Source organism: Psammomys obesus, unplaced genomic scaffold (assembly GCF_907164565.1).
Source record: "Psammomys obesus unplaced genomic scaffold, mPsaObe1.curated_primary_1811, whole genome shotgun sequence".
Classification (NCBI taxonomy): domain Eukaryota; kingdom Metazoa; phylum Chordata; class Mammalia; order Rodentia; family Muridae; genus Psammomys; species Psammomys obesus.
In genome coordinates, this window is record NW_026590552.1 from 1028476 (window position 1) to 1042177 (window position 13702).

General features: G+C 35.4%; 1 protein-coding gene across 3 annotated transcripts in view; it reads left to right on the top strand.

Moving 5' to 3' along the window:
- The window catches only part of Dmd (dystrophin), a 1523318-nt gene that overhangs the window by 739482 nt on the left and 770134 nt on the right, over positions 1 to 13702 (top strand). For all 3 annotated transcript variants that reach the window (XM_055607916.1, XM_055607917.1, XM_055607918.1), the window contains one exon: positions 5240 to 5357. In XM_055607916.1, coding sequence (XP_055463891.1) covers positions 5240 to 5357 — 118 coding nt within the window. The remainder of the gene's footprint in view (positions 1 to 5239; positions 5358 to 13702) is intronic.

Sequence of the window (13702 nt, forward strand, 5' to 3'; positions counted from 1 at the left end):
AATTTTAGCAATAAACGCTGTTCCTTGTGGTCAGATTTAATTTAGAATCTGGGAAAGTTCAAGTGATAGGTGATGCAGCTACTTTTACAAACACACTTCTCAAAGGAATTTGAAAATCCTAAAAGTAAAGAAAAGTAGAACAAACATCCTGTAATATAACTGCAAGTAAAATGTAAATAATGCTATTAACATTTGAGAGTAAACTAATTTGATATCAAAGAAAGAAAAACTAATAAAGTTATGTGGTATCCAAAAGTTTTCAGTTATTAAAGAAATAATTTGCACTAGTTATGCAACCACAATATATGCATTGTTCACTGCCACATCCATAGCATCTAAAGAGCTAGGGTTTAAAAGTCATGCACTAACATGATGAGGAAGTAAATGAATGGTGAATTTGTCTTTTTAACTACATATATTTGTGTCTTTAACAAATTTGAGGTGAGAGTCTGACCTTATTTTTAGTTTCAAGGTAATATTTCAAATGCATATGATCTATTAATTATAATCCTTCAGTTGAGAAGAGGTTTTAATGAAGCAACTTTTCAACTTGCTGTGTCACAGATTACTGACTTTTAGCATCCTAACTCTGGAATATGTCTCATTTTATAATACCTGTCTACAATGACATTTCCTATTTTAAAATTTTTTCAGCAGTTTCCAACTTACTTCTACTTACTTCAATAGCTGTCTTTGGCAATTTGTTCCATATTTCAAACACACTTTTATATAAAGAAACCATAAAAGTTAGAATCCTGAAAAATTGGATTTTCCTTCTGAGCAATCACAACTTAAAAATGTAGAAGATTCAGCAACAGCTTTGACAGTCTATAATGCAGAGGCTTTCAGAGGCCCTCTGTAGCAGGTTCCTAGGTTGTTTCCTATTTTCTTTTTCTTCTGATGTCCATCCTCTTTGCCTTTCAGGATGGGGATGGGCAGAGTGAATGGAATTTTATGTAAGAAGTGGGAAATAGTAAGAGCTGGAGGGGACAGGAACTCCACAAGCAGAGCAACAGAACAAGATAATTTGAACACAGGGAACTTCCCAGAAAATCATACTCCAAACAAGGACTATTCGTAGATGACCTAGAACTCCTGCACAGATGTAGCCCATGGCAGTTCAGTGTCCAAGTGAGTTACATAGTAATGGGAAGAGGGATTGCCACTGACATAATCTGATTGGCCTGCTCTTTGATCACCTCCCCCTGAGGGGGGAGCAGCCTTACCAGGCCACGGTAGAGGACAATGCATCCACTTTTGATGAGAACTGATAGACTAAGATCAGAAAGGAGAGGAGAACCTCCCCTATCAGTGGACATGGGGAGTGGCATGCATGCAGAAAGGAGAGGGAGAGTGGGATCGGGAGGGGAGGAGGGAGGGGCTTATGGGGGGATACAAAATGAATAAAGTGTAATTAATAAAAAATTTTAAAAAATGTAGAAGATATCTTAAAAGCTAGCCCCTCTGATTTTTCAATAAACACAAAAAAATATGCTCTAAATAAATAGAAAATGGTTTGATAAGTTTTTCATGCTATTTTAATATTACCAGAAGTCATTTCATTAAATTGGAAAACTGATATTTTCACCTATTCACAAAGAAAATGCAAAATAATGATCAAGATTTGCCCTTTCCAACATTAAATTCTTAAAATATTATTTCATTTTCCTCTGGAGCCAGTCTGGATGAGACCTGATAGGTTAGGGTCAAATGGAAGGGGAGGAGGACCTCCCCTCTCAGTGGACTTGGATAGTTGCATGGGAGGAGATGAGGGAGAAAGAGTGGGATTTGGAGGGAATGAGAGAAGGGGCTACAGCTGGGATACAAAGTGAATAAACTGTCATTAATATAAAAATTAAAATTAAAAATATTTTGTGTCAAAGGGCATAAAAGATAAATAAGATTCACATATATTTCTAGAGACCATATTTCATCTTTTCACTTTATTATTAGCACATTAAAGTCTCACAGTTTCTAGTTTAGTTATTAAAAGAACAAAAATAAGAGATAAAGTGTGGCCAAGGGAGCAGTTAGGCTAAGAAAGATCTTCACTTCTCCCTATTCTCCAAATCGAATTCCCTAGTTTCATCACCAATTCTGCAGCAGACTGCAGTCTCCCTTCTTTCCCTACCTCTTTCCCCAAGTAGATCACAAAATCTTTTACTTCCACACTCAATGATTTATCCCAGTCCCCAACTCTAACAGGCACTTTCTGGGAGTTCTAAGGCTAATCTGACAAGGGAAACAGGCTAACTAAAGATCTTCATTTTTATTTGAAAGGAAGAAGTCAAAGTATCTTTATTTGCATATGATATGATATTATACATAAGTGATGCTTAAAATCCCATCAGGAAATTCCTACAGCTGATGATCATTTTCAAAAAGTAGCTGGTTATAAAATTAACTCAAAAGAAAATCAGTTTCATATGGAAACACACACACACACACAAAGAAAGAGAGAGAGAAAAGAGAGAGAGAACTATCCAGAATATTCTAGAGTCTTTCTTTGGTGCAGGAAGGTACTCTGAATATAAACACCTATGTGCTAATGTCTTTGGTACTGTAAAGTCCTCTGCATGCTACCAAATGGGAAATATAAATACCAACCCAGCTCCAAACATCATGATCTACAATGTTTTCCTGCCCGCAAAATATGCTAATGCAATGGTATAACAAAACTTGTGGGAGTAACCAACTGGTATCTGTTTATATTTAACTCCCACTCCATGACATAGAATTCATACCCAACATGGCTAGGATGACCAAGAATCTTGGACTAAATAGCCTAAGGACCTAGGATCAAAAATAAATAAATAAAATTAAAATGCACATATGACATCTGTCAGAGTAGTTATAAATTAATAGTATTATTTATAACACCAAATTAAAGTAAAAATATATTAAGTTTTAGAACAAGAACATATTTTGTTTTTATTATTAAGATTTGGGGCATTGAATATAGAGACTAAGATGACAAATAGAGGAACTTGATGCTTTCAGGAAAAAGGAAATCCTTATAGATTTACACTGATACCTACATTTTTTAGTGTTACTTTACTATTTTGCATGGTTTTAAAAAATCACTATTAAATCAAAATTATTTATATGAAGGCTTGAGAAATGTCTCAGTGTTTAAGATTGCTTTGCTGCACAACTATAAAGATTCAAGTTCCCATTCCAGTTTCTACGATTTCATCTCCCAAGGGATAAAAAAAATAAGATCACTGAGGCTTTCTGAAAATTATGGGTTGTACATTCTTGTAAAGACCCTTTCTCAAAGTAATAAGGCAGAGATAGATAAATGTGGACACCTGACACTATGATTTCTATGTGCATATAAGATATGTGACAACATTGGCACGCATGTGTGTACATATACCACGTGCATCACATATACACCAAAGCATTTATATAAAAGAAGACTCTGGATACTAGTGTTTAAGTGATGCTCTCCAAACACTTTTAATCAAATGGTGAGTTAGAAAATTTATTACAAATCAGTGTTAAGAGCTATTCACATTTTCATTAGGATCAACAAAGTTTGGTAATTATTATGGTCAGGCAACTTTAAGGAATCCTGCTGCATTTCATCTATATCACCTTCTCATTTTATATGTAATGAAATTCAGTTACAAAAAATTAAATAATATATCTTAAATATGTATAAGATTTTTATGTTTCTAAAGTATGTAATTATTTTACCTTAGTATCTCAGCTTGATGATATTACAAATATAACTAACACTTCTAAACTGCACTGCCATAAGTCAAATTACATTTCTTAAAAATTGGACTAACCCAGACATTCTGAAATGACTCTGTCTTAGTTCTTAGGTAGTGAGGCAAGTCTCTAATTAACATTTTCATTTGAAATCAACTTGTGTCTAAGCGTGAAACACATTTCACATTCAGTTATTTTCTTTTTTTTTTTTGTATTTTTGCAGAGACTCTGTTAGTTTATTTTATTTTATTAATTATACTTTATTCACTTTGTATCCCCACATAAACTCCTCCCTCCTCCCCTCCCGGACCCACCTTCCCTCCCTCCCTTTTCTTCACGCATGCCCCTCCCCAAGTCTACTGAAAAGGGAGGTCCTCCTCTCCTTCCTTCTGATCTTAGTCTATCAGATCACATCAGGAGTGGCTGCATTGTCATCTTCTGTGGTATGGTAAGGCTGTTCCCCCCTCAGTTGGAGGTGATCAAAGAGCAGGCCAATCAGACTATGTCAGAGGCAGTCCCTCTTCCTATTACTATGTAACCCACTTGGACACTAAACTGCCATGGGCTACATCTGTGAAGGGGTTTTAGGTTATCTCCATGCCTGGTACTTGGTTGGAGTATGGGTCTCTGGGAAGACTCCTGTGTTCAAATTTTCTGGTTCTGTTGCTCTCCTTGTGGAATTCCTGTCTTCTCCAGATCTTATTATTTTCCACTTCTTACGTAAGATTCCATGCACTCTGCCTATATAGCCTTGAAGACTGGAGATTCATATCCAGTCACATCTTTTCCATTTCTAAAGTGTTTTGGCTGGGTTGAAAATAGCACTTTTCAAACAACCTAGGAACCTGCCACAGAAGGCCTCTGAAAGGCTCTGCCCTGCAGACTATCAAAGCAGACATTGAGACTTATGGCCAACTGTTGGGCAGAGTGCATGGAATCTTATGTAAGAAGTGGGAAATAGTGGTTATGGAGAGGACAGGAACCCCACAAGGAGAGCAACAGATCTAGAAGATTTGAACACAGGTGTCTTCCCATAGACCCATACTCCAACCAAGGACTATTCATGGAGATAACCTGGAACCCCTGTGCAGATGTAATCCATGGCAGTTTAGTGTCTAAGTGGGTTACATAGTAGTGGGAAGAGGGACTGCCTCTGACATAATCTGATTGGCCTGCTCTTTGATCACCTCCCCCTGAGGGAAGCGCAGTCTTACCAAACCACAGAAGATGACAATGCAGCCATTCCTGATGAGATCTGATAGACTAAGATCAGAAAGAAGGAGAGGAGGACCTCCCCTATCAGTGGACTTGGGGAGGGGCATGCATGAAGAAGGGGGAGGGAGTGTGGGATCGGGAGGGCAAGAGGGAGGGGTTTATGGGGGGATACAACGTGAATAAAGTGTAAAAATAATAATAATAATAGTTAAAAAAAAGAAAATGGCACTTTTCCTTTTTGCTATATAAAAGGAATATACAATGCTGGAGAACTCTCAATGCAAGAGATCTTTTCTTTTTTCAGGCAACACTGCAAGATTTTGAACAGAGACGCTCCCAGTTGGAAGAACTTATTACTGCTGCCCAGAATTTGAAAAACAAAACCAGCAATCAAGAAGCTAGAACAGTCATTACTGACCGAAGTAAGTCTCTTAATGGGCCAGGGAAAATAAAGGCCAGATGCATGAAAATATCCATAACAGCTCAAAGTATAGAAAATGTAAAATACTTCAATATAATAACTATTTCACTGTAGAACAGTTTTAGTATGTAAAATCATACAATAACAGAGTGTAATTCCAATGAATTGAAAATGTATGATTTTCATGAACTTAAGGTTTGTGTAGCCTAAAGGCATTGCATAGTGAATGTGGTGAACATATTGTGGAGGAATAGTGACTCCTTAGTTATTGTCTATTTGAGCTCGTATTCATGGGGATACCTCTCTCTCTCTCTCTCTCTCTCTCTCTCTCTCTCTCTGTCTTTCTCTCTCATATTATTGGTTGCAGGGCTAGGCCAACACTTATTTCCTAAACTATCTTTAATATCTGTCTGCAATAGCTATCATTTATTAGGTTTCTTATAAAGTACATGTATATATAAAGTTTTCACAAAGTCACCTTATGCAATTTCACAGTATATTGTTGGTAAAAAAGTAACTGGGTTCCCAGTTACTAAAATTGTTCCAGCTTTCAAAATAAAGAACAATGCTTAGATTTGCAAGACTCTTTCTGGCTTGGCAACCCATGCCTTTTAGTAAATTATCCTTTCCTTTTTTTCTTCTTCTTCCTGTTTTTAATGTGACCACTAGAATGAAATTATTTATGTCCTGTGATTTGGTATGTCTTGATTCATTTATAGAAACACTGTCTCTTTCATTTGTAGTTGTATTAATTTAAATAGCCTCTTCACATTTGTGAAATCTAAACTCTAAATATGTTTCAAACTATGAATTTGTATATAAAGTAATATACTGTGTGAACAATATTAACAATTGTGACTAGTAAATTCCCACATCTTGCTGGATTACTGTAGTAAAAGTTTACCATTTTTACATTTCCAAAATGCCCTTTATGAAATAATCTGAAAACCAATTCTCTTATACATTTTTGTATCCAGAACACATTAGGTGTTTAATACACAGATATGGAATGAGTATTGCTCATGGGAATTTGTTGTGAGCCAAGCCTAAAAGCAGTCTATATGCATTTTCTAGTCTGTTGGTTGGGCCATGTGACATGAGCCCATGACTGCAAAGATAGTGTAAAAATAGTATCAGTCTTGAGCTCAGAAAGAAGAGGAAAAGATTTGGAAAGACATCAGGCAAAGAAGAATACACTTAGGTCTTATGATAATTCAGAATGTCATTTATATCTGTAGCATGGCAAAAATATAATGACTGAGTTGTTCAGTTAATGAATCAGAACTTTCCTTCCTCAAACTAGGAACCTAACACACCTAACACTTTTCTACAAAGTTGCAATATGCCTGTTCAAAACACTAACTCTTTGGTGAGTGACTCAGTAGGATACTGAGTTTTCATTATATTTGTAATTGAGTTCTTTCTTGTCTGAAAAATATGAAAAAAATATAAAGATAGTTATGTAAATGTAACCAGACATTTAGTCACTTGTTATTTTGGCTAATGAGAAATAACTTCTTGTCCCTAAGAGAAAAGTTGGATATATTTTGCATTATTTGTTCAACTTCAGATACAGATTTTCCATTATCTCTTGTGATCTTTTTTTTTCCTCTGTTGTATTTACTTTTTTTTTTCATGATATTGATTACAATTGAGTGAGTAGGGGGGTAAGTTTGTATTTCTTTGTTAATTTCCAGAGGTTTGAATAATTTTGTTTTTCTAACCTTTTTCTTTTAGGAATGAGATCTTTATAAATAATTGTACCATAAGCGGACCAATTCTAATTTAAATAGTCTGTTGAAACATATCATGTTGTTTATTAAAGCATAAGCTGGAATCTGACTTATGAACACTCATAGAGTTCCTAATGCTGCTTCTAGAATAATTGTGGCAATATATGTTTGTCGAAACAATGTCATTTGTTGCCCTAATATGCTATAATTTGTGAAATAAGATGGAAAATCAATACTCATAGTTACATTACTGTTCAAGATATAATTGTTCATCATATAGTTTTGATTTTAAAAGATAGGGTAGGAAAATATATGTTCACAAATTTGAATCCACCCATTAATGGTTTTGATATTCCTTTTATTAGCCTATATCTCCTAGAAACTCTTAAAAAATGAATCATTTAAATAGGAAAAATTAACACATGTGTGATACTATATTGAAGCATTTCATTACTTCATTACTTTTGAGATGAGATTCATCTCATTTTACCACTTGGAAAATATATATGTGGTTATTGAATTCTGTCATGAACAAGCCCAGTAAATAAGCATTTTTCTCACTAGTACTAAGTAGACCTCAAATAATTAGTTCTACGAAATAGCTATTATTATACAAAACAATTTCCTTGATATCTGTTGTTTCTAGGTAGCCATATTGGTCATACTCATATTTTACTATAAGTACTAGAGTAAATTTCCTTCTAAGTGAGTACAGATGAGAAATTGTGTTTGCTGCTTTCTGGTATTGTGGTTGCTTATTTTTCTCCAGTTCTTTCACTACTGATTTTGTAAAAGATTCCTCGTCATTTTTTTTTTTCCAAAAGGACTAGGTCAAGGGACCTAAAGCACAGAAAATAAGAATGATTTTAAGTTGCTTCCCTAGAGGTATCTAAATTATGCAAAACTCTTGTTCATGTCTGTTAATATTCCAAGGTATAATGCCTTAATACCTTGGATAACAATGCAGAGGATATGGAAAGATAGAACCACTTTATTTTATTATCCTGTTCATTTCACAAATAATTCTGGCCAATGTGTGTCCTCTAATATTTGTATTTGAAGGTCTTGCTTCTGTAGCTTTTTCTTCCATAATTCTCACAACCACCACTCTGAGGCCATATAACAAAAGCTCATACAAGTTTTTGAGAGCAAGCTGCCTGGATTGGCCATTTGCTTTTCTTAACTTGAATAAAAAGACTCATCTCTATAAATTTCTTACTTCACTTTTCTTTTCTATAAAATAGAATTACTTATTTCTGCCTTAAGTATTCAGAAAATTGTATGAAAAAGCATGTGGGATGCTTAGGGAAAAACTCTGATAAAACCTCTGTGACTGTTAGCTAGTGCTATTTTAATTATAATCTGTTTGGGTTATCTGAGTACATATTTAAAGAGTATTTAATGAACTCTTAGTAGTCATTTGTTTATCTTACCACCAAAAAAGCAGCAATTCACAATCCTTAACAGTGAAGACTGGTTGGAAAACGTGAAATAAATTTTGTAGATAAAATTAAATGATTAAAAAAAAGTTAACTGAGCATGTAATGAAATCCGTTTAAATTGCTTCATTTCGATATTTCCTATAAATTAAGGAAGTGGGTATTGTAATTCACAGTTTAGAGACAGAAAATTAAGTCTTAGGAAAGATCAATTAATTTCTTGGGGGATATGTAGACAATATGTGAGCACCTAGAAATCAAACCTATTTTTATATGATATTAAGGCATTTGATATGTAAAACTAAAAGAGGTCTTTGCATAAACTGTGGTTATCTGCTAACCTGTAAAAGTTTGAAACAGGCATCCATCACAATGGGAGAGGAGCTTAGCAGTCTCCACTCTCCTTGAGAAATAATCAGCACTAAGTTTTTGCTGAGGGGAGAGGGGTCAATTTCTCTAAGGGTGTAGTGACTAGTAAAGTTGCCTAGTCTCTAAGTAAATAAACCCCCACCTATGCTCAAACAAACAGAACTAATTATATTCAGTGAATCACAATAGTCATGAAAGTAGGAAAGAGGCTTTTGGGGAATAAGTAAGGTATTCAATGTTGAGTAGAAATGGTATAACATAATAGTGTGAGTAAATACTATTAAAAGTCATTATGTACATTATGAAATTGTCAAGTGAAAAGGCTGCTTAGTCAAAGAATAGGAAAGAATGTGTTTGAGAGATTTAAATACCAGTATTCGAGTTACAATAAGATAAATAAAACTTTTTACTGCTCCTGCTTATAATTTTGTCCTATAAGTATGTGTCTAACAAGGGAATTATCCCTTTTATGGGTTGTAGATGTTGAGAGTACTAGTGGAACCTAATAGTAGTGTTAGCTATGTGACCCTGTCCTAGTGGATGCACATTCCTTAACAATGATTCCCCTATTCATTGGCTGAGGCAAATCATACTTGTATGAACCTCTGTTGTCTATAATACCTTATAGACAGGTATGAGGTAGCATATATTTGTATCAAAGAACATGGAAAAAAAACCAAACTGGTATGAACCTTCATCCTTAGTGTCTCAGTTTTTAGTGCTGAAATGTGTCATGCATGATACCAGAAGAGAAAAGTAATCACCAGACTTGTATACCTACAAAACCTTTGAATCATAATAATGACTGACCTGGAAAGACATCCCTAAAGGTACTATACTGGCACTAACATCAAAGAAGCAACCAACTACTTTCTTATTGGATTTATGACCTGCTCCACCTGATGAAATCCATACCTGGAATGATAATCAAGCAAGATACCTATATTTAAACAGTCCATAAAGTCTCATTGGAAAGCCTACTTATTAGGCTGCTAAATGGTCATAGTAGTAAACCTGCTTCCAATGGCTGTATAACCCATATTATCAGTACATCTCTCAACTCTCATCTCAGAATCTTGTAGTTGTAGTAAATCGTAACTAACTTACCACTACACAATTGACCTAGGTTCAGAGAATAAAAGACTATAGAATGCCCAGTCCTGAATGAAACGTGGATTCTAACCCTTCCTCAACACTCAAAAATATTGTTGAATATGGAGAGGAAAGATGATGATAAAAGTTTACAAGGAAATTCTATCAAAAGTTTACAAGGAAATTCTATCTGTTGGTCACAGAAGAGCACCTTCCATCATAAACACATTACAAATTGGACATGTACAAAACCTGTGTATGCCCATACCAGACCAGGAGAGTTAGCTACACAATCCAGCCCTATCTATAGAAAATTGGCACTTTTTAGCTACAAGGAGAAAAAGACTCAATTTCTCTAAGAGTAAATTTACCAATTTTTATGTAAAAATATACATTCAATAATATTTGAGCAGCACAAAATTGTCTTGAAGGTTTAGAAAAATGGATACAGAAGGGTAGAGACAGTTGATAGTGGGAAGCGAATATGATTAAAACATGTAAAAAATTCTCAATGGATTAATTCTAAAAAGCCGTTTCTAAACTAATCACAAAGACAAGGGAAAGCAATGCAAGGAATGGACATTGCAACATTGTATAGGACGGTGCTCTGTAATTATGTACCATTTCCTAAAAGTTTTGGACTCAAGTTCAGTTTCTCAAAAAACTTTAAGAACCTATTAATTTCTCCTCACCTGGAAATAACATGGAAGAATACTTTCTTATTCATGGTGTTCATTGTGTTCTGCCTGGCAAGCATCATATGAATGGAATCAGTCAGATTCTTAAACTGGAAGTTGTTATGGTGCTGGAAATATTTCTGATTACTGGCATATTCAGATACTTTCTTTGCTTTTTCTACTTCTAGGGAACGAGTTTAGATACAGCCAAGTCTTTATAACACTCATTGTAGTCTGGCATATATTTGTTCTATAAACAGAAGAGAAAAATTCTACATCACCTTACCAATTTCACTCAAAAATATAGTGTCTAGGTGTCTTATCTCCCTGCCTGTGCTGGAGTCCAACCATCTGCTAACTAGAAAACATTCTTACACTACTCTGGTTGTGATTCATAATTCTGGTCAGTATCATATTCATCATATCCAGAAATGTACTTATGAAATAAGTACTTATAGTTTAGATGGTGATGTTAGCTAGGACATCCTTGACAGGTGTAACACTGAGCATATCAGCAGGAGTGTTGTAGCTGGTCTTTGTATTCTCATGTATTCTTGTACTCTGAATTAAAGATTTTTAGGCACTTAACATGTGAGGATTAACATAAGATAATCCTCAAGACTTGAAAAACCAACTCCTTACTTTCTCTTTTTCATATGTGACTTAATACAAATAACAATTATAATAACTAAATAGTTGTGTTGCAATGAATGGTAAATTGCTCCTTTTCTAATATAAATATGTGGTGCATCTAGATATTTAAAAATGGCCCAGTTTTTTTGGTTCTGTTGCTCTCCTTGTGGAGCTCCTGTCCTCTCCAGCTCTTACTATCTCCCACTTCTTTCCTAAGATTCCCTGCACTCTGACCAAAGTTTGGCTATGAGTCTCAGCATCTTCTTTTATACCCTGCTAGGTAGAGTCTTTCAGAGACTCTATATGGTAGGCTCCTCTCCGGCTCCATATTTTCTCCCTCTTCCAATATCTATCCTGTTTGCATTTCTGAGTGGTGATTGATCATTTTACCCAGCATACTCCCTTTTGCTTAGCTTATTTTGGTATACAGATTTTAGTCTGTATTTCTAAATATTGTATTTCTGATATCCACTTAAAAGTTAGTAGGTACCATTTGTGTCTTTCTGCTTCTGGGATACCTCATTCAGGATGATCTTCCTAGTTTCCACCATTTGCCTGCAAATTTCATGATTTCCTTGTTTTTAATTGCTGAGTAGTATTCCATTGTGTAAATGTACAATTGTTTTATCCATTCCTCAGCTGAGGGGCATCAGGCTTGTCTCCAGATTCTGGCTATTATGAATAAAGCTGCTATGAACATGGTTGAATAAATGTCCATTGTTGTGTACTTGAGCATAATATGGATATGTGCCTAGGACTGGTATAGCTGGATCTTGAAGAAGCACTATTTCTAATTATCTGAGAAAGCAACAGATTGATTTCCAAAGTGGTTGTACAAGTTTACATTCCCACCAGCAATGGAGGAGGGTTTCTGCTTCTCCACATCCTCTCCAGCATGTATTGTCACTTGAGTTTTTAATCTTAGCCATTCTGATAGGTATGAAATGAAATCTCAGGGTCAATTTGATTTGCATTTCCCTGAAGACTAAGGACATGGAACATTTCTTTAAGTGTTTCTCTGCCATTCCATATTCCTATATTGAGAATTATCTATTCAGCTCTGATCCCAATTTTTTATTGAATTTTTTGATTTCTTGCCTTTAACTTCTTGAGTTCTTTATATATTCTTGATATTAGCCCTCTCTCAGATATAGGGTTGGTGAAGATCATTTTCCAGTCTATAGTCTGTCGTTTTATTCTGATGACAGTGTTCTTTGCTTTAGAAAAGGGTTTCAGTTTCAAAGGGTACCATTTATTGATTGTTTGTCTTAGACCCTGTGCTGCTGAATGTTCTGTTCAGGAAGATGTCTCCTGTGCCAATGAGTTCAAGGCTCTTACCCACTTTTTCTTCTAAGAGGTTTAGTATGTCTGGTTTTATGTTAAGGTCTTTGATCCACTTGAACTTTAGTTTTATGCAGGGTGATAAATATTATTTTTGCATTTTTCTATATGTAGCCGTCCAGTTATGTCAGCACCATTTGTTGAAGATACTGTCTTTTTTCCATAGTGTAGTTTTGGCTTCTTTGTGAAAACTCAAGTATCCATAGGTGTGTGGGATTATTTCTGGGTCTTCTATTCAATTCCATTGATCCACCATTTTGTTCTTATACCAGTATCATGCAGTTTTTATTACTATTGCTCTGTAGAACAGCTTGAGAACAGGTATGGAGATACCTCCAGACATTCTGTTTTTCAAGATGATTGTTTTAGCAAATCTGTTTTTTTGTTTGTTTGTTTGCTTTTCCATATGAAATTGAGAATTGTTCTTTCAAGTTCTGTAAAGAATTATGTTGATATTTTAATGGGAATGGCATTGAATCTCTAGATGGCTTTTGGCAGGATGGCCATTTTCTTTTTTTTTTTCTTTAATCTATTAAAACTTTATTTTTTTATTAGCTACATTTTATTAACTCTGTATCCCAGCTGTATCCCACTCCCTCATTCCCTCCCAATCCCATTCATTCATCTCCTCCCTGCCGCTTTCCAAGTCCACGGATTGAGGAAGACCTCCTCTCTTTTCATCTGACCCTGTTTTATCAGGTATCTTCAGGACTTGCTGCAAAGTCCACCTCTGTGGCCTGGCAGGACTGCTCCTCCCTTGGGGGTGGGGAGGTCAAAGAGCCTGCCATTGAGTTCCTGTCAGTAATAGTCCTTGTTCCCCTTACTATGGGAAACCAGTTGGTTACTGAGTTACCACGGGCTACATCCAAGCAGAGGTTCTAGGTTATATCTCTACATGGTCTTTGGTGGAGTGTCAGTCTCAGAAAAGACCCCTGTGCCCAGATATATTTGGTCCTTGTGGAGCTCCTATACTTTCCATGTCATACTAACTCCCCTTCTTTCACATGATTCCCTGCACTCTGCCGAAGGTTTGGTTATGAGTCTTAGTATCTGCTTTGAAAC